The sequence below is a fragment of the Pseudopipra pipra genome, chromosome 11 (genome assembly GCF_036250125.1).
Source record: "Pseudopipra pipra isolate bDixPip1 chromosome 11, bDixPip1.hap1, whole genome shotgun sequence".
Classification (NCBI taxonomy): domain Eukaryota; kingdom Metazoa; phylum Chordata; class Aves; order Passeriformes; family Pipridae; genus Pseudopipra; species Pseudopipra pipra.
The window spans coordinates 15,904,963-15,926,582 of NC_087559.1; the positions used below are offsets into that span (position 1 = coordinate 15,904,963).

Below are 21,620 nucleotides of genomic sequence, written 5' to 3' on the forward strand. Positions count from 1 at the left end.
GGGACAATGCTGCTTGAAAGAGAAGTGTGAGAGAGACCTACTGTGAGATGTGGATATATCTGTTATTTTGCATTAGAATTAGAAATTACAGAATACAAAATATTTATTATTGTGTCTGCCTTCAACTCCTTGAGCAAAGGAAGGGAGTGTAGAAAATCAGAACTGACTCTGGGCCTCAGAAAGGGCAGGAAGACAGTGACTAAACATCAAATTAAAATATAATTCAAGTGAAGAAGAGTGGAATGGCACATCCTTATGGAATGGACAGCATACCTGGAGGGGGGAAGCCGCACTTCCAGGAATCTGGGAGCCGCAGTAGCCAGGCGCAGCAGCGACATGGGGCTGCTGCAGGAAACACAGACATCCCTGTGGGAACAGCCGCGAGCGCCCCTTGGAGACTCGAGAGGCTCCTGAGCGGCTCCGGGCACGGCGCCTGAGGCAGCCCCACAAATGGGATCCAGCCCAGGGGACAGGGACAGCTCCGCTGGGAAGTTGTGGAAAGAGGGGGAAAAGACACCAACTACGCAAAGAGTTTTTATGAGGAAGGCTGGCAGCTGGTTTTCTTCCCATCCGTCCGGGTTGGTGGGATGTGCTTCTTTGCAGCCAAGGAGAGCTGCCCGAGCAGGGCAGGGCTGCCCGGGGAAGGTCGGCACTGGGGGCTTGGGGCCGCTCTGGGAACGGCCCGCACACGCTCGAGCCTCACCGGAGCAGGGGTGCGCGGTGAAAGCTGCTCCAGCCGTGCCCCACTGCTCCCATCAGGGCTGTTTCTATCCCTGCAGTTGGCAGGCAGGGCAGGAGAGGGCACGTGGGCACCCTGCAACCGAAAGCAGGGATTTTTAAGTTGCAGCAAGTCCGCTGATAGAACCCAGGATCCACAGCACGTGATTCAAATCCCAAATTCATTTATAATGCAATCTTCTGCCTTGCAAATTGGGTAAGCCTGTTTTTGATGCGAGTGAGCAATCTGGCGTCCCCAGTTTCCAAATTCCACATTGTTTGTCGTGTAATTTGTCCAGCAAAATCGCCACCTGCAAATCCACATTTTGAAAGTCCAAGAAATTCACACAAACATATCTTGGCATCATGGCTGCATGGTTCTTCTATAAAAACAGGCTTCTAATTACGTAGTTTGTTTATTGGCTTTGGCAAGAAATTGCTTCTCTTTTAGTACTTTGCTCTAAAATAATAAGGTTTTTCCAGTTATGTATTATTGGCAGGATAGAAAGCAACTTCTGTTGAACTGCTGGCATATTTATGGGTTCAAAGATACACAGGAACAAAAATTCTAAAACACAAAATAATTTTAGAATTAAAAGCTATGAACAAGCTGAAGACTGAAAGTACAACTTGGAATCCATGGGCAGAAGCTTCTGTGTGTGTGTTTACTCTGCAGTGTTACCTCCATGCGTGGCAAGTTGGGGTTGAGTTATTCATTATTTGTGAAACATCTTCCAATGTTTGCAAAATGCTGCATGAAATGGTGCCAGAAATGGCTGCTAACTTTTGGGCCGAGATGCTGTCTTTTGCAACCAGTCAGAGGTCTTTTTTGCAACCAGTGAACGGCTGTTCTGCAGATGTTTTTAAAAGGGAACCTCAGAGACTTTGCAGCAGTGAACGGGACTGCAGCCAGTGCAGGTTTGTGGTCTCCAAATGATCCTATTTATTGCTGATTTCATCAGATTTGAACTGCCTTACAGAATGACCTCCAAGAGAACCTTAATGCAGCAATAAAATAAAAAATGAGAGACATGATAAACAAATACTGCCTTAAATTTCTTGCTCTTTCCACAAAACACGTGGTTCAGGAACACTGTCACTTATACCTGGATAGAGGGTGCACATTTTAGAAATCTATCCCTGTTTGCATGACTCATTTGTTGGCTTGGATGATGTTGCCACTGATTTTTATTTGGAAACCTAAGTCCATGTGTCCATATCAAACTGTAAGCTGATAATGTTGATTTTATTTAGTTCATTCACATAAATCTTCAACAACAATGGATTAGAAACCATTTTCAAACAGCAAACAAGCAGGCACAGTCTCATCTTGCAAGTATAATTGTTTCAAGGTAAAATATTTGTGATATATATTTTACTATGTATATAGTAACAATAAGGCTTTAACTGAGTGGTTTTCTTGATGAAAGTATCAAAAGTACATGGAAGAGCATCATCTGCACAGTTTTCTTTCCCAGAAAATTTTTTCCTAGGGAATTATATCTATTGACCAGCAGGAAACGGGCCCACGGGCTGACTCAAGCCTGTAATCTTTCTTGTACATCCTGAAACAAAATCAAAACAAGAAGAACTGTGATAACACACTCAAAGGGCAGGCCCAGAATTGCCCTGACGTGTGCAGACGGCACCAGGAGTCAGAGCTGCACCCAGGATATGATTATTCCCCCATGAAATAGGAGCCTTGGGCCCTGTAGCATCACTTAACAAGCGACAAATTCAGGCTGTTAAGGAAAAATTCAAGTGCAAGTTATTTACACCAAAGAGGTGTGTTCATACAGACACACGCTCCCCCAGTTTCATTTCTTTTGATCTCCTGTGTTTCCTGACAAAATACATCTCAAAGCACACACCCCCCCATGTGTGTTACCTGGAAACTTTGTGCTCAGATCCAGACACCGTTAGGAGTCTTTCGTCAGCTCTCTGGTTGGTGTTGGAGTTATCCCTAAATTGTGCTTTTGAATAAAATTGACCTAAGCAGCAACAGACACACAAATTATTTAAAAATACAACATTGCTGGTCATTTAACCCAGATGGCAGCTCTAACTCCAGGAAAGCAGCTCTTCATCTCGGAAAACAAACAAATGAAAGCTCCCTTAGCAAGTTAAGAAAATTCCTGTGTTTCAGCTATGATCTCCTGTTATCCCTAACACTCTCCATAGGGAGGCTCAGCCTTGCTCTGATGGGTTTTCACAATTAATTTTTTTGTGGTTTTGGGAGATGCAGCCTCTCCATTTGCAAAGTTTCTGAAACAACTTCAGCTTTAGTCCCATCAGGATTTTTGGAGCCGAGACATTCAGGATCAGCTGGTTTCCATTTTCTAACTGTGATTGTTTACAATTTTACATCTATTATTTATGCTCTGTTACTTGACATCAAATGAATTTGCTGCATAAATCATTGTCATTCCACAGCACTGGTGAGGTTAAGCCCAACTATTATTTAAGTCTTGTTTTAACAACTCCCAAACCCATAATGGGCTATTTAGGGTTGTGCCACTGGTGAGTGGAAAAGCATTGTGTTGTGTTTGCAGGGTCAGACCTCCCCTCCTCGCAGAGCAGGGTCTGCATTGCCGGGCAGCAAAAGTTACATGTCCAAAAAGAATAAATTAAATGCGAAGTTTCTCAAGAACACCCTGAAACAAACCCCCCACTATATTCTCATTTCAGGAGCTTAGTTACAAGACCATCCTTCTTTGCCCCATACATCTGTAACAAGACATACCCAGAGCTCCACTGACTTTGTCAGAAAAATGGTTGGTGTCCAAGAAATACAGGCCAAGGAAAACATCTGGGAACTTGACGAGGGAAATTTTCACTGTGACTGTGTCAGGCAGTGATGCTGTAAAGCTTCTTTCCTTTTCAACTGAGACTCTAAGACTGGGAAGTAAATCGTGACAGTATTTCAAATAAGAATATAAAGGAAAGAATATGTATTTAACTAACTGACATTAATTAATAAAAATTTTTTTTTTTGCCTTTTGTCTCTTTGCAATTGCATTTTTCATGATCTGTTGGTGGCTATTTTTAAGCTAGGAAACGTTGAGTAGTGTATCTTTTCTTTCCGTGCTGCACAACAGGTCTTGGAAACACACCAACAGAGAAGAACCTTTTGCTGATGAACACAACTTATTATCCATAATGACATGAAATGCTGAATGGAGGGGGAAAAAAAGAATATTTTCTCACCATTTTAATGAGAAAAAAGGTAGACTAGATAAAATAGTCCAAGCTAATTAATGAGCAAATCAAATACTTTTTGCTTGGATATTCCACAAGTTTTTTCAGCCCCTGCCTTTCCTCTGACCCATTAAAATTATTGTGACCCCAAGTGGGCTTGCAGAACACAACTGTCACTGTCACTTGGGGCTCCCAAGTGCTGGTGTTCACAGTGCTGTGGGTGCCAGGGCTCGGCTGCTGGTTTGAAGCAGGAGGATCATTCTGCTTGGCAGACAAATTACACAGGGGTGTAAATTCAGCATGTTCTTGGCTCTGTTTGGACTACAAAAATAATTGAAAGCAGTTGTTGTAGGACTTGTTATTGTCCAGCACTGCCTGTAAGGTAGGAGCACTCTGTGTCCTGCCTGCCCCAGGCCAACCTTGGATTCTTGGGGGTGTTTATTCCAGCAATATAAAAAAGCTGGTGGAATCAGCTACACTCAGCTCTTCCTCGTGGTAGCAAAGGATCCTGCTCTAATTAGTCTGACAAATAAAGTCTACTTTTAAAGTGCCCCTTTTCCAACAGCAGGCATTTAGGTACAGACAGTTATTCCAACACTTTATGCCTTCCCATAAAAAATGTCGGCCACCCAGATGGGAGTTATTGGTAAAACTGAGGAGAAAGAGAACTCCAGCCTGTGTGGAGCCAGCTGTTGTATAAAAGGGACAGTAAATGTCAAAGCCATCACTTTGCAGTGCTCGCTCTGCTGCTGGAGGGACACAAAGTACCTCGTGGTGGCACCAGGGCTGCCACACATCGCTGGGGGTCCTTTCCTTGGGAAGATATAGACATGTTCTGCCTCTGATGTCGAAGCAGAAAAGCAGGCTGGTGGTGCAGTTGTTCTGTTTCTCTTCACACAGGCACGGAGAATTAAAATCTAACCTATTTTGTTCTCCATGTTTGAAAATGGGGTATTATGAATGTACCCTGCTGCCGCTCACACTGAAATACTCACTGGATAAGAACATTTGTAAGCACTCACTTCAGGTAAACGGCAAAGTGGAGGCCTGAATGAACAAAGATGTGACACATTTTCAAGCTTAGGAAAGGACAGGGTGATGTTTCTTACCCCTGGATGGTGGAGGTGGCTGACTCTGTCCATGGCAGCCGAGTGTTCTCGTTATTGTGGCTGACAACGATCCCATCGGTGGAGACGTGGATTTGCATGGGGGGATTCACGTAGTTGATTCTAAACTCCACAAACTGGTTTGTTCCATCTCCAAGTTTCCCCATCACAGTCAGTCCTTTAATACCATTAATACAGATTTTTCAGGTGACTGTGCTTTTAAGGTGCAAGTGATCTTAGTGAAACTGCTGCAGTTTTGTTGCTGAAACCACTTCAAGGTCTCAAGTCTACTTTTGTGAGGCACAGTACCCATGGATTTCATGCCCCAAGGCTGGTGGGATCACCAGAGCCTGTTTAACCCTGTGTTGCCACCTCCTGCATGGAGGTGTCTGTTCCATGGTCAGAACAGGTGCCTGGGGCCATGGCTCCTCTTGAGTACAGGACCACAGAAAAACTGCCAGAGCACCTTTCTGTCACCACACAGGGACCTTGGGGTTTAAGGTCTCTACATTCTCCAAAGCCCCCAAGGACTGGGCAGCAGAAATCTCTAAAGACCATGGATGTGACACCAGGAGGAGGTGACCCACAGCCAGACCTGTGAGAAGTGCCCTCAGCTGTTGCAACATTAATATTGCCTAATAGAAAGGCAAAAATTAACCACAGCCCCTCTGGTCAGTGCAAGGCAGCAGGTATGATACAGCCCTTCATGAAAGGGGGTTATTTCCAAAGGCACCAACTGCTCTCACAGACCAAGTGACTCTCCTTGTCCTTGGTATTGGGGGTAACCTGGCTCACTCACCTTGCTCTGGATCTGACAGCAGGGGGACAGAGGGTTGTGGTTTTCCATCAATATTTAAACAGATTGTTTCACTTGGTTTGGCTAATTCCAGAAGAAATTGTGGATATTCGTCGACTGAAAAGACAGAAGAACAGTATCAGCATACAACAAAAAATCTAGTCTGTGCCCTCTGGATAGGCACAGCAGAAATACTTAATAAATTTATACCTAAGATATTAGTTATGGCTTCTAGAATAGATGATTAAAACCACAGTAATAATTATTGAAAACCACACCCAGACACAGCACCTTGAAATGAATGAAACCAATAGATTTTTAAATTTAGAGTTTACTCAGGACAATGAGCCCTTATAAAAGCTGAGGCTGAAGATCTGTTGTACTGCATTTCTCTTGGTGGTTATATCCTTGAGCCAGAGAGGCTTTCTCATGGGATATGGAGATATTTTCTACTTAAGTGGAAAGAACCAGCTAAGGTTTGCAAGGAGAGGGAAAAGGTTTTCATGGAGTTGATGCAGTTAGAAAAAACATTGCTGTATGAAAAAGTGTACATTACAGTTATACTAATTAATTGAAATGGGACTAGGATATGTATCACTTACAAAGAGGTTGTGCTCTCGCTCCGCCCATTATCCTGGAAACTGAAACACTTAAAATTAGTAAGAAGAGTTCAATGAAACCTTTTTCTCCGAGTCAGCTAATTAACCAGGAAGAATGCTGTGACAGAAGCCTTTTTAGCAGAGGTCTCCGCTAATTTCTACAGAAAGCTTTGCTTAAAACAAGGTGTTCCAACGAGGGGAAAAAAGCCCAACGTCCAGTGCCTGTTTCTCTCAGGATGGGCCGTGCCATGGGGACCGCTCAGCCGGGGCTGTGGTAGGGTTTGGAGCTGAGCTTCAGGGCTGCCGAACCCAGCACAGCCACCCCGGCTCCTCCCGCACACGCCGTGAGCCATTCATTACCTCCTGAAAACAGCTTCCGGCTGCTGACAGTTTGAAGCTCAGCCCACCGACCTGAAATAAAAGGTTTTTCCAATGTTTTGTTGGTTTGGGGTCATGCCTTGCATCTCCCTCCTCACCCTCTGAAACAGGGAATCCCTCCTGCTCATTGCTCACTGGTATTTTTGGATACCCCAGGACTGGTAAATGACACCCATTTCCTTCAGCTTATTAATATATACTTTCCCCAAAAATTCACATTTATTTTCAGGAGGTGTAGTAACTTTTTATTTCTGAAAAGGGATCAAGATGGTTTTCAGAAGTTTGTAGTTTGTTATAAAATATCTGTGGACTGAAATACATCTATTAAAAACTAAATTGTAAATCAAGTGGGCATTCTCAATCAAAATGTATTTATTAAAGCAATGTAGCTATGACCCTACATATGAAATGAACTTTATAGAATTATTCCAAATAAAAACAGAGGAACACTTACCAGGAGCTGATCCAGCCCTCATTCTAGAATTAGCTGGAGAAAGAAAAGAGGGTATCTGTGATTTATTCATGATTGTCTCAAGTACCTCACAGGAGTGTTTCAGACATCCAATCTGTAACTCTGCCTTCCTTTCCCACAGTGCCCTCGAGCAGCTGTGCCTGCCTGACCATCACACCAACACAGGGCTTGGCAGCAGCTACACAAACAGGTGGTGCTGCAGAGATGCCCCAAACTCTTCTCCTCTTGCAGCCAGAGGGAGCTTTGAGGGAAGGGCAGCCCTGAGCCCTGTGTGCCCCCCGAGCAGGGCAGGACAGTCACTGGGCTGTGCTCCTGGTCAGGGACTGTTCTGCTGCTAAACTCCCTGGCACCACTTTGAAAGAGGCAACCTCCAGAGAACAGGGCAGCATTGTGGTTCCCTCAATACATTTCTGTGAAATGTAGAGCAAAACTGAGGCTCTTTGCCTATAAAATTAATATTCAAATAAATACTATCCCCTGAAAGAGAGGGGGAAATAATACCTAAATCATCCTCAGAAGGCATTCCAAGAAGCCTGGAGGTGGATTTCTTGAGAGATTCTTCACACATGGTAGGAGGAAGCAGAAAGCATCATTAACACCATTCTTGAAGAACTACTTTTCCTCAAGAGCAAAGACAGTTTTGGCCTTTGAGAGTTTCTGAAGGGAATACTTTCTCCCTTGGACCATGTCATCCACCCAAACCTTGCCAGAGACCGTGGCAGGCTTTGCTTATGTTTTGCTTCACACATTTTTCCAGATCTCAGGTACTTCCCTCTGTAGAACAAATAACTGTTTGTTTTTTCTCTAGAGACTGTTATGGAAATATGCTACTGGAAAAGAAGAAAACACTTACTTCCTACTAGACGATTGCTGGGCTTCTCATTATCTAAGGGAAGGAAGAGGGACAGATTAGTGTAATAAAGTCTACACTAGATGACTTTACCCATGTGCAAAACAGCAAACTGAGACAAGGCAGTGTTGGGCTTTAGGTGATGAGCTTTTTTTGTGTTAAAGGCTGGGGAGAGAGTGCACCTGCAAGACTCCTGGAGAGGCCATGCTTTCCCCCCACATTCATTTTTTAGCTACAGAGAAAAGTGTGGAACCCCTTTGCATCGGCAGGAATGTAATAGTAACAACTACCAAATTACCTTTGGTTAATATTTAAACAAATTATTTCCATTTCAACAGTAGTGCCCATTCCACCACTTCACCTTTCAAAAAAAATCCTGTATGTTTTATTTTGAAAGGAAGCCAATCCCTGAACTCCTACCTCTGATGTGCCTCATTACTGTCACATCACTATCAAATGAACCTAAATGGAGGCCAACAACAAGTCAAGAGCAGCAGCCTGTTTCAGGGGGGCTGTTTGATGCCCCATTTACCAGCTTCAGTGGGTTTGTTTGCCAGCTCTCCCTGCTGCTGGTCGGCAGGTTTGGTGACCACCATGGAAGTGAGAGGTGTAACGAAGCTGAACTGCAGAGACAGCTCCAGGGCTTGTGCCTCCAGGGCCTTCTGGTCCTCTTCTGGGGCTGAAATACTAAAGTCTGTGTTAATGATGAAGAAATAACACGTAGAGAATATAAACAAGTCATCTACAGATTCCTTTACATATTAGCTGTGTCTTGGCAGACACTTTTTATTATTGAAGAGTCAGCAGTTTGATTGGGATAACCCAGCTGTTCACATGCTTAAAATTATGGAGGTGCTTAATTCTTTGCAACACTGGAGCCTGTGTGTTGTTCAGATTCAGAAAAATAACAGATACAAGATCCATGTATGTCTTATGGACATACACATTGTTCTTTTCACTAGCTATTGCCATTTCCTTGTCTGAAATACAAGGACAGTATTTCTGGACAGCTCAACACAATCCATACAATTAAAATCTATTTCATAGTAATGTCATGAAGAATATTTTACATTATGTTTTTATATGTGTATATGTATATATACACATTTAATGATCCAGTGCTATCATAAACTCAAAGGTACCTCATACTCATCATACAGTAATGCAGTATTCTCCCAGTATCCCATGTTTTTGATACTACCTGGAGAAATATTCCTGTTTCTTTGTGTTTTCTGATCATACACCTTGTGAATAAGGAATTTATGTTGTAAGAAGTTAGAAGTTTGTTACATGAAACATTGAAATAACTTACGCTTTTTCCAGAAGCTGTTGGATGGTCAGGTAAGCCCACAGTCTCTCTATGAAATTCCCGAAGATGTATCTTTGATCTTGGAATATTTGCTCCTTCTCTTTGACATTTGCTTCTTCCTTAAGAGTCAAGTCACTGGTGTGCTGAGGTGGGAGAAAACTGACCGTCAAAAGAACAGTTCCAGGCTTTGCTTCTAGTCACATTATTAGACTTAAAGGAACATCTTTCTGTACCAAAGTGCCCTTTTTGTCCTTCGATTTTTTCCTTTCCCATTGGAAAATGCAACTCCAGACTACCAGAGAAGCGTGTTGAAAAAAGGGGGTAATGAAATTGCTCTGCTTCAACAGTTTTGAGATGAATAATTGAGATTTCCTACTTCACTGTAACAGTACAAACCTAAAAATGCTTGAAAGGCCAAAATGTTATGGATTCAGAAGGATTAAAATTGCTGTTTGCTAATTTGTGAATATTCTTCAAGTTTTTCTTTTGCAGCACGTTCAGGAAGGGGAAATTGTTTGAATTCTCACATAATTCATAAAATGGGAAAACAGCTGAACACCCAAACAGGTACTGCACACAAAACACTTCTGGAAGTCTCCTACTGGGCCACAATAGACAGAAGGGAGGGGTATTTTTCACAATTAGTAAACAACACTTACTGACTGAGCTTTAATTTCTACTGGCAAAAGATCCAGCTCATTCCTAATTTTTCCAGACACTACAATTTCAGATCCTTCAAAAAACAGCTCGAAATTGTTCTTGGTTAATCCCTCAATGGCATTTTCTGGATACTGCATTTCAATTTTCATTAATATTGGCGTAGCCACCTCTTGATAAAAGCCCTAAAGAGAAGCAGAGAGAGAGAGAACACACACAAATGACTGCAAAATAATGCAAAGCAATATGTTGAATGTCTAAAACACATTTAACAAGATTTTTCTTCAGTAGTGCAGGACTACTGCAAACTTAGAAAAAAAAAAGAATGTTTCTTCCCCAGGTTCAGCACACCTTCTCCAGCTAGGCTGGCCATGCCACATCAGCTGTATTCCCCATGGAAATTCAAGTACCCAGGAAGCTTCCTCATTATCACCATCCCACCCCAGTTGGGTATTTTGCTTTAGCCCCTTTTCACACCTGATTTTTAAAAGCTTGACAAGATTAATATTTCTCTTTCTGGGCTGGGGCTGGCATTACACAAATTCAGCCTCTGCACAGCCATTCAAAACAGGTGGAATTGGCTTCCCAAAAGAAAAGAGAATGTCCCAAAAGTTATAACCCCTCTCCAGATGGACAGGGAAGACCCAGACTGATGGAACTGCACAGTTTGCCTGTAGGTGCCTCAGGTTGCCTGTTGAATTTGAGGGAAACCATAACAAGCAGCTTTCAGGGCTGGTACTTCAAGTGATTTGAAATCAAACCCAAGAACAGAAGTTCTTCCACCATCACTTCCCCTGGACTATTTGTCTTTTTGCTGAAGTGCAGAAATGGGTGAGTTTCCTGGTTTGCCTGGCTGCAGCTGATTTGAGGACGACTTCTGCTTTGAGTCATGGTTAGGGTACAAACGCTCAGATCAAAGTAGCCTTCCTTACTCCCCAAAATTAACAGGTAAAGTTAAACCCAACATTTCATCCCAGAAAATCTATGGTTTTGCTGCAAGGACTAGCCATAAGCTGTAGCTGATAGATGGTTTTTCTGGCATACTCCTTGCTGCTGACCTGGAGCTGCAAGGCTGCATCAGCATTTTCATATATACGACGTGCTATTCCCCCATTGCTTAGGGCCATTTTCTCCAGGAATTTATAACTGACATCAAACCCAAAGCCAAGGCAGAAAAGAGCATATTTCCCATTGATTGCTTTCTGAATGTTTTCTTGAATCTCTTCCACATTTGTCTCACCTGTAATGAAAACAAAAAACATATCATTGTTGGTTTGGGCTTTTTCAAGTACCAAAAGACAGCAGGTTTAATGGGAAATTCTGCCTGAAGGTTTTAAAAATAATTCAGAATGAAATAGTAGAAGGACATAGGACAGAATACTGCTAAATGAATTGGAGATGAAAGCACCACTCTGCATATGGAGTGCCAGAACATGATTCTTCCCCTTAATGATTTTTCCTAACTTCTACTGATGTCATCATGGCTAAGTGCAAAATGATTTACAAGATTACAGGATCCAGAGGAGGATTTTAGGACAGAAGGGATACATGCTACAAGTTAACAATGTGAGGGGTAGATTTGTGGGAAAGACAAGTACCATTCATAAAAATTATGTGTGTCAGTTCAGAGAGGAAGGATTGGTTAATGGTGCAATTCCAACAAACTGCCAGTAAGCTCAGCCATGCTTCTCTCCCAGCCCCTTTGATGACAGAGGGAAAAGGTTTTCACACCATCATCTTATCCCATTTGAAGAGCTGCCAATGGCCATGTATAGAGAGCTTCTCCATCAGTATTTCCAGGCAGAAATGTCACTGCCTGTAGCAATATCGTGGGAGCAGATCAGATTTTTCCCTTTCAGTTGCTTTGCCAAGGAAGGCAGTGTGTGCAACACCACCAGGTACTCCACCCCAGCCTGGTTTCTAACAACTGCTGGATGTGCAAGGCACTCAGGAGTATTGGAGACTCACTGTGGCTGTGCTGAGTAGGCAGCACTGAGAGCTGAATTTTATTTAAAAACCCAGACAAATAAACCAACCCCAAAGCAGAATGGCTCACACAGTCCAAAAGGCAGATTGATCTTTTTAGAGGGCTTACAGCTGGATTAATATTGCTGACCTTGGAGAGATGCTGGTGCCACAAAACACTTCGATAAGCCCCTGTTCAGCACAAGGGATGTTTGTGCCATTGCACTGGGAGTTACTGCTTATTTCACCCTATATTTCTAACTCAATTCTCTGGTTTGTGCTGTCACAGCTGATCACTAGTTAAGACATGGGAAAGAATACAAAACAGGAAGCACCTTGAAAATATCTCGAGTTTGGGGCAAGGAGGGTGAAGAAACAATAAACCAATACCTCCCAAATGGGACTGTACATAGTACATGCAAAATATCCATGTTTTCTCTCTAGGTATTTTTCTTTCATATTTCAGCTGCACCTGGAGGATCTCCAAAAATTCCCTCGAGTTTATAAACTGGGAAGCTAGTGGTATTTAGCAAAACAATTCCCAGCTAAAGGACAAGAAGTCATGGGCAGGAAGGGTCTGCCATCACTCCTTACACCCCCTGGCAGAGTCCTCTCATAATCCCCCTCTCCAGATCCAGCAGTAGCTAAGCAGGGGTATTCCAAAGCTCTTCTGAAACACAGGTTAAGTCCATCAACACCTGAGATGCAAGTGTAAAAGACAAAAAAATGCAGGGGAGAGAGGACTGAGGGCAGTATTTACTCACCAGAAGTGGGCTGGCCATCTGTCAGCAGGATAACCATGGAGACACTGCGCTCTGGCAGGTCCTCGGCTTTATCCAGCGCTCCCACAGCAGTCAGCAGGGCACCATTGATATCTGTGCCTGCAAAGGGAAGGCAGGAATCACTCACCTGAACTGGATAATCACCCGGAGAAACTGGTGCACTTCATTTTTAGAGCTGTTTAAAGTTTTCTGCAGGAAGCAAAATCCTTCTGAGAGACGAGGATTTAGGGGCTGGGCCTACTGGGCTTAACTGCGGTGTGTTATGTTGCAATGGCAATGCCAGGGTGTTCTTTTGGGAGCATTTTCCACACATATGTCATGGGAAATATAAACATGTCTAGAGCCTTTAAAAAGGGCTTAAATAAACACCCTGTCATCTGTTGATCCACATTTAAGAAAAGTTTCCCTGCATTATTTGAGAAGTCAGGGAAGAGAGCTGGGCACGGGTGGGTTTATTGGTGTTAGTGCCCAGGGTAAGGAAACCTCTGTTAATACCAACAGTGTAACAGTGCAGGAGACAGAGCCCCAGAGAGGTGCTTAAAACTAAACAGTAACACCAGGCACACTGCCTGATGCAACAGTTGAAATGCCACATGCCTATTTTGCCTGTTTTGTTTCTGTAGTGTGGTTTACAAGGGAGTATAACTGTGGATGTGGTTTTGGTTTTTTTGTTTTGGGGATCCCATATGTTAAAAAAATCAGCAAACTGCTGTCAAATGTTGAGTGAATTGCCATTTCTCTGTAGAAAAAAAATTTGCTATCAGGGAATCTTACAGTTGTCTCCGTGATAAAAATTTGAAATAAAACTTTGTGGCTTGTATGGTTCATAGATTTGATGCAACCACCTCTTTATATGCATATATATATAATAATATCATCATTAGTCCATCCACTCTCAGCCTTTCTCTCCCACTCATCGCTTATAAATATTAAAAACTGTCTGACTTGCTTTGTAAGCACTGGGGGCACTGTATAACTAATAAACCCAATGATTTTCTCAGCAATTCATTCTGGTGGGTGCATATTTGTGGTTCCAAGCAGGTTTACCTCCCCGGGCAAACAGAGTCTGCACGAAAGCAGCAGCACTGGCCACGTTCTCCTCGGTGGCTGGCAGCAGAGAGCTCTTCCACTCCTCCACTCTGTTGCTGAAGGTGATAAAGCTGAAATGATCCTCAGGCCGGAGGTCTTGCAAAATCTTCAACAGGGCATCCCTTGTCTGTTCCAAGGAGAAAATGATCACTTTGATTATTCCTACTTCTCTGCCAGCACTGGGATTGGAACTGCAATGTGATAAGGGGGTTCTCTACAGTGTTATTCCAGATGCAGCTCAATGCCTTTATTAAACCCTAATGGTATTTTTTAGGTTGAAACCATCAGAAATGGCCAATTCACTTACAGACACAGAAAAATCATCTATGAGGGCTGTAGGGAGCTTGTCTGCTCTCTAACAGAGCTCCACAGGTAAAACAGAAAAATGAGTTCTTTAACCTCATTGAATAAAAAATTTGAAGCAAAATATTCTGCAAAGATGGAGACAGAAGGCACTCTCTGCCCTAATGTTTGGTACCCACGAGAGTAACTATGTCAGACAAGTGTTGCTCCTTAATAGCTTCAATCCGTGCATATGTGTTTTCAGGCACTTCTGTAAGTCTGAACATTTTGCTGTGCACAAAACCAGGGTGTGTTTCAAAAGAGAAATTCCCAGTCAGTTCCTTGGAAGGCTGGTGTGTGTGTGTCCCTGGTGCAAGCAGAGGTCATGCTTTGAGGGAAGTTACCTGTTCAATTTTCCTGCCTGCCATGGAGCCACTTCGGTCTATAACAAAGATGACATTTTTGGGAAACACTGGCATTTCACTGGGTGCAAAGTAATGCACAAAATACCCATTGACAATCTGAAATACAGAATGTGAAATCACCTGTGAAATTACATCTGAAGAAATAAATATTGCATCTTAAACATTCTGGCATAGCAAGAAGAGGGGAGGGGGAGGATCATGCTCAGTGTTCTGCTCTTCTTGATAAGCCCAAATCAAAGAACTTAAAGAAATCAAAATGTATCTCCTAGCTGGAAGCAAGACCACCTGTAGAGAGGAAATTACAAGAGAGCAGCATACAAACATATATCAGACACCTCAGTGACGTGTATGATATGTCCATATTATCACTGTATATCACCTTAGCTCTTTATCATGCCTGTGAGCACATCTCTGCTCAGTGACTGTGGCTTGCATCTTTTAGCATATCCCTACATACTTCACTACTTAAATGGTATGGAAAACACTGTACTTTATTCCCTAGAATATGCATCGGTCCATAAATATTTGTTAAGTTCCTGTTGTCTTTAGTTATGCCTCAGTTATCACAGAAACCACAAGGAAACCAAGCATTCATAGTTATATAAATCACAGTCCTCAAAATTTCATTTACAAGAAGCCACAAATACACCTTAGATCAGCCAAAACAGTAATAAAAAAGAATGTAAAGAGACATCTATGAAGTACCAATATAGATTTGGTATTGAAACAAAATTTGAAAGATTGTTTTTCTTGGGTGATCCATTCTTGCAACATGCCCAGTGTCTCTGGGGATTTACTGAGTATCCCTCAGCTCCTGCTGACCCTGGATTAATGGAAGGTGCTTTTCCTCTCATTCTTGCTGTTTCAAAGCAAATGTTGCTGTTTTGCTGATTGCACTTCACATTCAGACCTATCTGTGATCTGAAAGCATTTTTATTTTTATTTATTTTTTTTTTTTACCTGTATATCACCCGCAGTGGCTTCTCTCTTAACATCATAACGCACAACAAAATCACCGTTGAGGAGAGTTTCGTCTAGTTCAGGGTTTACCTTCTGCTGATCTATAGTTGGCTTAAACAAAATATGAGCCTGCAAAGCAATCAGAAGAAAAGTTTTAAAGCAATGCTACTGACAGCTGGCAACACCTGGCAGCTGCTGCCTTACCTTGGTTTCGTTCTGCACTTTGGTGAGGGCCTCAGTTAACTCGTTTGTCATGAAGGTGCTGTCTGTCTCCAGGAAGCGAATGCCCTGGGGCTCGAAGATGTGCACATCGATCTGAGGGCAGAGAAGGATCCAACATCAGCGTCTCAGAGGGAACACAGCCAGGCCCCAAACCTGCAGCACTGCCCCCTGCCCAGCCCTCACCAGGACAAGCTCACCTGGTAGTGCTTCACCAGCTGCTTCGGCCGCACCTTGATGAGCAGCTCGAACTTGCCCAGCTGCCGCTTCAGCAGCTCCTCGTACGTCAGCTCGAAGGTGACTTTGCTGGCGGCCGCGATGCTGACGGACACGTGGAACAGCTCCAGCTTTCTGTCTCTGATCCTGGGGGTGGAGAACAGGGATTTACCTCCTGCAGGGAAGGTTTCCTTGTGGTGGCCGGAGTTTGTGAAGTGTGCGAAATAATGGCCAGGGGGCCACGTGAGATGAATAAAAAAAGAGTAACAGTAAATCCTGTTCATCATAGAGGAGATTTTTTGCGTTGCAGTCACTATTATAGATGTCACATATATTACACTAATGTGCCACGGGTGCAAGATGAGAAATGGAGCAGAAACCCCTGCATGCCTCAGACTGGGATCAAGCAGAGCTGGGTCTGAATACCTGGGAAGCACAGATTAAATGTCCCCTGAAACTGTGATATCTGCTCAAGTGCCACAATCCTCTGGGTTTGTGGGGAAGTGGACTCAACACTGAGCATCATCCCAGCATGGGAAGGTACTCTTGCATGACAGAGAGCCAGGTTGGATGGACCTCTGAGAAACCTGGTCTAATGAAAGGTGTCCCTGTCCATGGCAGGGGCTGGAACAAGTTAGTCTTTAAGGTCCCTTCCAACAAATCATTCTATGACAGCAAGTTCCATGGAAATGCTAAATGGTAACACTTCCCACTGGAACCCCTTGCAGGACCAGATATAAATCATATTTATATGGATATATATCTATATGTGAAAAAATATATATACCCACACACTGTCCCTCCCATCAAGAACCCAAGACTGATTTTCACAGTTGCCCCCACTGGGAGGTGACTGGCTCCAGGGTTCAACCTGCCCCCAGCCAAACGAGGAGCCAAGGAAGAGTGTTGGAGCAGCTTTACACAGAATGGCAACGTACTTGACGAGGCCGGCGCTCTGCCCGCGTGAGACTGCAGTGTCATATTCCTTCTGAGCAGCAGCTTTCTCCTTTATTACTCCTGGGTATACTTTACCATCAATGGACCTGTTTAGTTTCCATAAAAATTTAATTAATATCAGAAAGAATGCGCTGGGGAAAGAAACTCAACAGAAGTTTCTTTGTGGCCGTACTTTGTGGCCCTCGGGGCACGAGCAGGGGGTGCTGTTTGGGTCCCACATCCCTCCCCACCCAGGAAGATGTCAGGAGCCACCAACACAGTGCAACCCTTCTCCAGCCCCCAGAGCTGCCTCCTTCACACCACAGGTAAGGGCTGGGCCTACATGGAGAAGTTGGTGATGAAGGCTGTCTTGGGTAACTCCACTTCAAAGGTGGTCTCTCGGGACTCATTGGCTCTGTTGACAATCCTGCTGGTGATGACGGTGTGAGCGAATCGTGACGTGACCTTGCAGTCCACGTGGAGGCTGTAGATTTCAATTGCAGGCTGGAAAAAAGTAAACAGGGTGAAACAGAAACACTCTGGTTTTGCTCCTAAGCAGTCCTTACCTGGGTGATGTTGTTGGGGAAGTTTGATGAAGGAATGAACTGTTAGAAAGTCTGGCTGGAAGGGGGGAGAGGATTGTTCAACACCAATCTGGCCATCTGCTTATTCACATCTCTGCAGCCACAACCACTGCCCCGTGCAAAACCTGCAGCTACCTCTGTGCATTGTTGTCCCACATAAGGTCCTGTTAAGCCTTTTTCTGTGGTTTTCTCTCCTCAGGGTACAGCAAAGCAGCTACTGCATCACCCCAATACATCACTCAAGATTAACCTCAGGAAGATCAGAAGCTTCTTTAAGCATTTGACCTATGGGACAGGCCCTGCTTTTTCAATGACTATTTACTTACTCTCTCAGCTGTTGACTTTGCTGTCTGTCTTCCACCTTATGTCCTATACAACACTTAGCAGGTTTGACACCCCACATGGGCCTCCAACCCCTCACTGCTTGCACAAGCAGAGAGGCCCTTTAATAGCAGCCAGTGGCCTCTTCTCAGTTATGGCACTGGCCAAAATTCAAAACTTTACCCCAGCTAAATATGGCCATTCCACACAAAGCTGTGACCACAGCTCTGGGCTCTGGCATCAGGGCAGGAGGTGCCACAGCCAGCACTGGGTGAGTGATGGATGGCTGCTCCTGTTTTCAACACATGTGGCCAGGGTGTACCCTCTCTCCTGATGCCTACTGACAATCCAGGACAATGGGATAAACCCCAAAATATTCATTGAGAGAATAATGCCCTAACCCCAGCAGTTCAGGTACCTGCCCCTGCCCAGGTACCCAGAGATGGTACAAAACACAGTTTGTCTCTCCAGACAGTGCAAGTAACTGTCTACTCTCCTCTTTACCATTCCATATAAATTATTAAACACCCGTCAGAAACCTCCTGGCACTGCAACAGTCCTTGTTTGGTCCTGTGTCAAGCTCCAAACTTCATCTGGTGGCCAAGGCAGAGCCACTGATCACTCAAATTTGATATCTTACATCCCTGAGAAAGAGCATGATCAGACACATCTGCAAATGCCTCCTGCCACATTCGTACTGTAACAGCCCAACAGCCAACCAGAAAGGTCTTAAAAGAACACAAAGCTCTGAAATCCCAACCCAATCCACCCAAGGCTCCCCAGGTGGTGGTTACCAGAGGAGTTACCCAGCCAGCTACTGAGATACCACCAGATCAGCAAATGAGATATTGATAATAAAAATAGAGCAAATACCTTCTGAGCTTCTGCTAATACTGTGAGTGAGGAAAAGACCAGCAATGCAAGCAATGTTCTCTGCTCCATTTTGGAAAAAACAAATTTTCAAATGAAATCTCTATTTGTCTTAATCGGTTAATGAGTAACTTGTAGTCGGGAATATCATGTAGACTTTGAAGAAACTTAATATTTACCTGTTAAACATAAGCAAAACTCAGACTTGCTTAACGCTTCTTTTTCCAACAGATCTTTGCTATTAAACATTATAATTTTAGTGTTCCATAACACAAAGTTAAGAAATCCTTGTGCTTCCTTTTTGAACTTAGATCTCACCGTGTCCTGTGAAATCCCACAGGCAGATGAACTGGCCTGTGCAACAAGATGCAGGAATCTCTACCATATTCCTCAGCAATAATTTGGAAGAGAACAGCCTTAACATTATCTCAAGCAGCACTTCAGAGATTTGGAGATTGCCAGGAGACGCAATATGCAAACCAGATTTTACAGCTGATGGCTTCTTCAACCTTTGTACCTTCCTGCCCACCTGGCCCATGAGAGGTACAGAGCAGCACTTGTGAAACATCCCTTTTGGCTGCCTTTGACAAGCCATGATCTTTGGTAGGTGATGCCATTCATTGTCCTAAAGTAACACAAAAATCCCGTGGAAATACGAGCATCTGTGTTTGCTTCATGGCTATTGTACAGACAGAGTGTCCAGATGGAGAGCCAGCTTCTGGTGACCTTGGATTTGTGAGGAGACACTAATGCAGGGCTCGATAATTTATCACTCACCCAGTTCACTATAATGTGCTGAGCACACCCTGGCCTTACAAGGCTTGTGCTTTAAATAACTCTTTTAAAAAATAAACTTCATTTCTCCCAGGCAGGCAGTTTATACTACTGGCAAATTCTGTAGTCTTTATAGCAGGACATGTAAATATATACATATTTTAAGAGAAAAAATTAAACTGCTATACATTTGATTAACTTGTACAACTTGTGTAATGCTTTAATCCCTTAAAATATACAGGATTATACACTTAGTGGCCTAAGAGGTGCAAGAGCCAAAGCTTTAGCTTTAATTAAGTGGATCTGTCATTAGTTTTCTAATGCCCACGTGTAAAATCCCATGGATGTTAAAGAGCTGCTTTCACTGCACACTTTTAGGCTGCATGGTCAGCTCTGCCCCACTCCCGGGTGCCTGGGGCAGGCCAGCACCTGGGAATCCTGTGAAATCCCTTCCACATCCCTCTGGGGCCTGCTGAAGCAGCTGCAGGAAGACCCTCAGGTTCAGCCCTGTCCCCAAGTCGAGCACCAAGCCCTGTTTCAGTACAAACCCTGCCACAGCCATCCCTGCTGGTGCCCAGTGCCACTGCTGCTGGGACACTGGGCACAGTCCTGCAGCTCCCACTGCTTCTCACTCTGAAGAGTGACCATGCTGTGAAACGACTCCAGGTCATCCTGGAGGAAGGATCTGAACTCACCATCACAACAGGAGGTACTTTTGAGTGCAAAGTTACCTAAAAACTCAAACCCTGGGGCTTTGTTCAGGCATTCCTCTGCCCATTTTCCCTGAGGTCCCATGTCCATTGTCACACTTTCCATGATTGGACTGATTAGATTTGCAAGGATGAAGAAAAAATTGACAAAAGAATTCTCCAGGCAGCTTTCTATTTGTCCCTCTCCCCTATAAGTATCTCCTGTCCTGCAGCAGCAGCCAGTACTTTTTCCAGCACAGCAGAGAGCCTGGAGACAGGGGAGGATTCCTGTGATCCATACAGGAGAGCACAGACCTTGCTGTCCCAAACGGGAAGTGACTTTGCCCCAGGAACATGGTTTTACCTCCAGTGTGTATCTTTTAGATGAGATCCACCTTAAAAGACAGAAAAACTATAAGAGATCCCCAGTCCTGAGAATTTCCTGTCCCACTGGGAGGCATCACAAGTGATTGAACCTGATGACATTGTGAAAATAAATCTGTTAGCTAAATCCCAAGTTTCTGGCAGGTAACTTTGCTCCTCCTTTGCATTTGTGCTGCAGGTCTGTGGGACAAAGAGGTTTCTGTGCTTTGCTAAATTGGCAGCAACATCTCTGAAACAGAGTCTGGAATACAGCACTACCCTCTCCTGCCACCCCACCTACAAATCTGCAATAGTCAGTCCCTTGTATCACACAAAAGAAAACAACATTTTGCCCCACTTGTCCTTCTCCATCATTTTTATAACTATTGAACAAGCTCCTGCCAACTTCTCATGGCAGATTAATTAAGAAGGGTTTGTTAAACTCGTTGCAGGGGCAGCTCCAGTGTTATCGAGGTGAGAACTCTTTTCCACCATGAAATTTTTCATGCTCTGGAAGGATCTTTCTCAGGGGAAAAGGCTGTGCCAAGGTACCTGTGAGGAGCCCAGGCTCCATGGAGAAATCCTGTCCAGCAAAACGAGGAGGCAAGGTCTGGGCTGCAAATGACAATCCTTGAAAGTGAAGAATATGAGGTAAGGCAATGCACCAGCAATATCCTTAAGGAAGCTTTCCCCTTAAATCCAAAGGATTTTGCTGCTGCCTCACGTGGGCTCTGCTCCGCAGCCTCTCTGGGAGCTGTGTGGGCATCATCATGTTTTATCTGTCAAGTGTTTGGGGCACAAAAGGCAAATATAATTTTTCATGGTGCACAGAGACATTTGACATCACTTTTACCTCTTTATCACACCAAGCCTGTGTGTAAAATTAAAGTAATTCCCTAAATAAACATGTCACCTACCTTACTATCCCTGGATGGGCTGCAGGAGGATGCTCCATGTTGGAGCACAAAGATCCAGCTGAGAGGAAACACTTCAGGTTTTGGGGAAAGTAGATTTGATGTTTAATGTAATCAATCAAGAAATAAACAGCATTGCAAAAAACAGC

The 21,620-nt window shown here is 43.8% G+C and overlaps 1 protein-coding gene across 2 annotated transcripts; it reads right to left on the bottom strand.

Annotated features, from left to right (window-relative positions):
- Positions 1-1,942: 1,942 nt before the first annotated feature.
- Positions 1,943-18,864, bottom strand: LOC135420387 (inter-alpha-trypsin inhibitor heavy chain H4-like). 2 transcript variants are annotated; one of them, XM_064667821.1, is made up of 23 exons: positions 18,735-18,864; positions 17,300-17,460; positions 16,959-17,063; positions 16,005-16,167; positions 15,790-15,900; positions 15,586-15,714; positions 14,605-14,721; positions 13,877-14,045; positions 12,812-12,928; positions 11,141-11,322; positions 10,085-10,267; positions 9,429-9,568; positions 8,649-8,803; positions 8,120-8,152; positions 7,768-7,824; positions 7,249-7,281; positions 6,777-6,827; positions 6,420-6,458; positions 5,821-5,934; positions 5,025-5,199; positions 3,461-3,615; positions 2,606-2,708; positions 1,943-2,282 (listed from the first exon to the last, which is right to left on the bottom strand). In XM_064667821.1, exons 1-23 carry the CDS (start codon positions 18,801-18,803, stop codon positions 2,207-2,209), a joined length of 2,637 nt encoding a protein of 878 aa, XP_064523891.1. In that variant the 5' UTR covers positions 18,804-18,864; the 3' UTR covers positions 1,943-2,206. The 2 variants fall into 2 exon arrangements, with proteins under 2 accessions (XP_064523891.1, XP_064523892.1); XM_064667822.1 differs by lacking the exon at positions 7,768-7,824.
- Between the last annotated feature and the right edge of the window lie 2,756 nt (positions 18,865-21,620).

Coding starts and splice junctions, on each gene's coding strand:
- LOC135420387 (XM_064667821.1), bottom strand. CDS start 18,803: ATGGAGCAGAGAACATTGCTTGCATTGCTGGTCTTTTCCTCACTCACA. Junction 15,715..15,789: donor AAGTGCAGAACGAAACCAAG/GTAAGGCAGCAG, acceptor ATTGCTTTGCAG/GCTCATATTTTGTTTAAGCC. Junction 5,935..6,419: donor AGCGAGAGCACAACCTCTTT/GTAAGTGATACA, acceptor CTGTCTTTTCAG/TCGACGAATATCCACAATTT.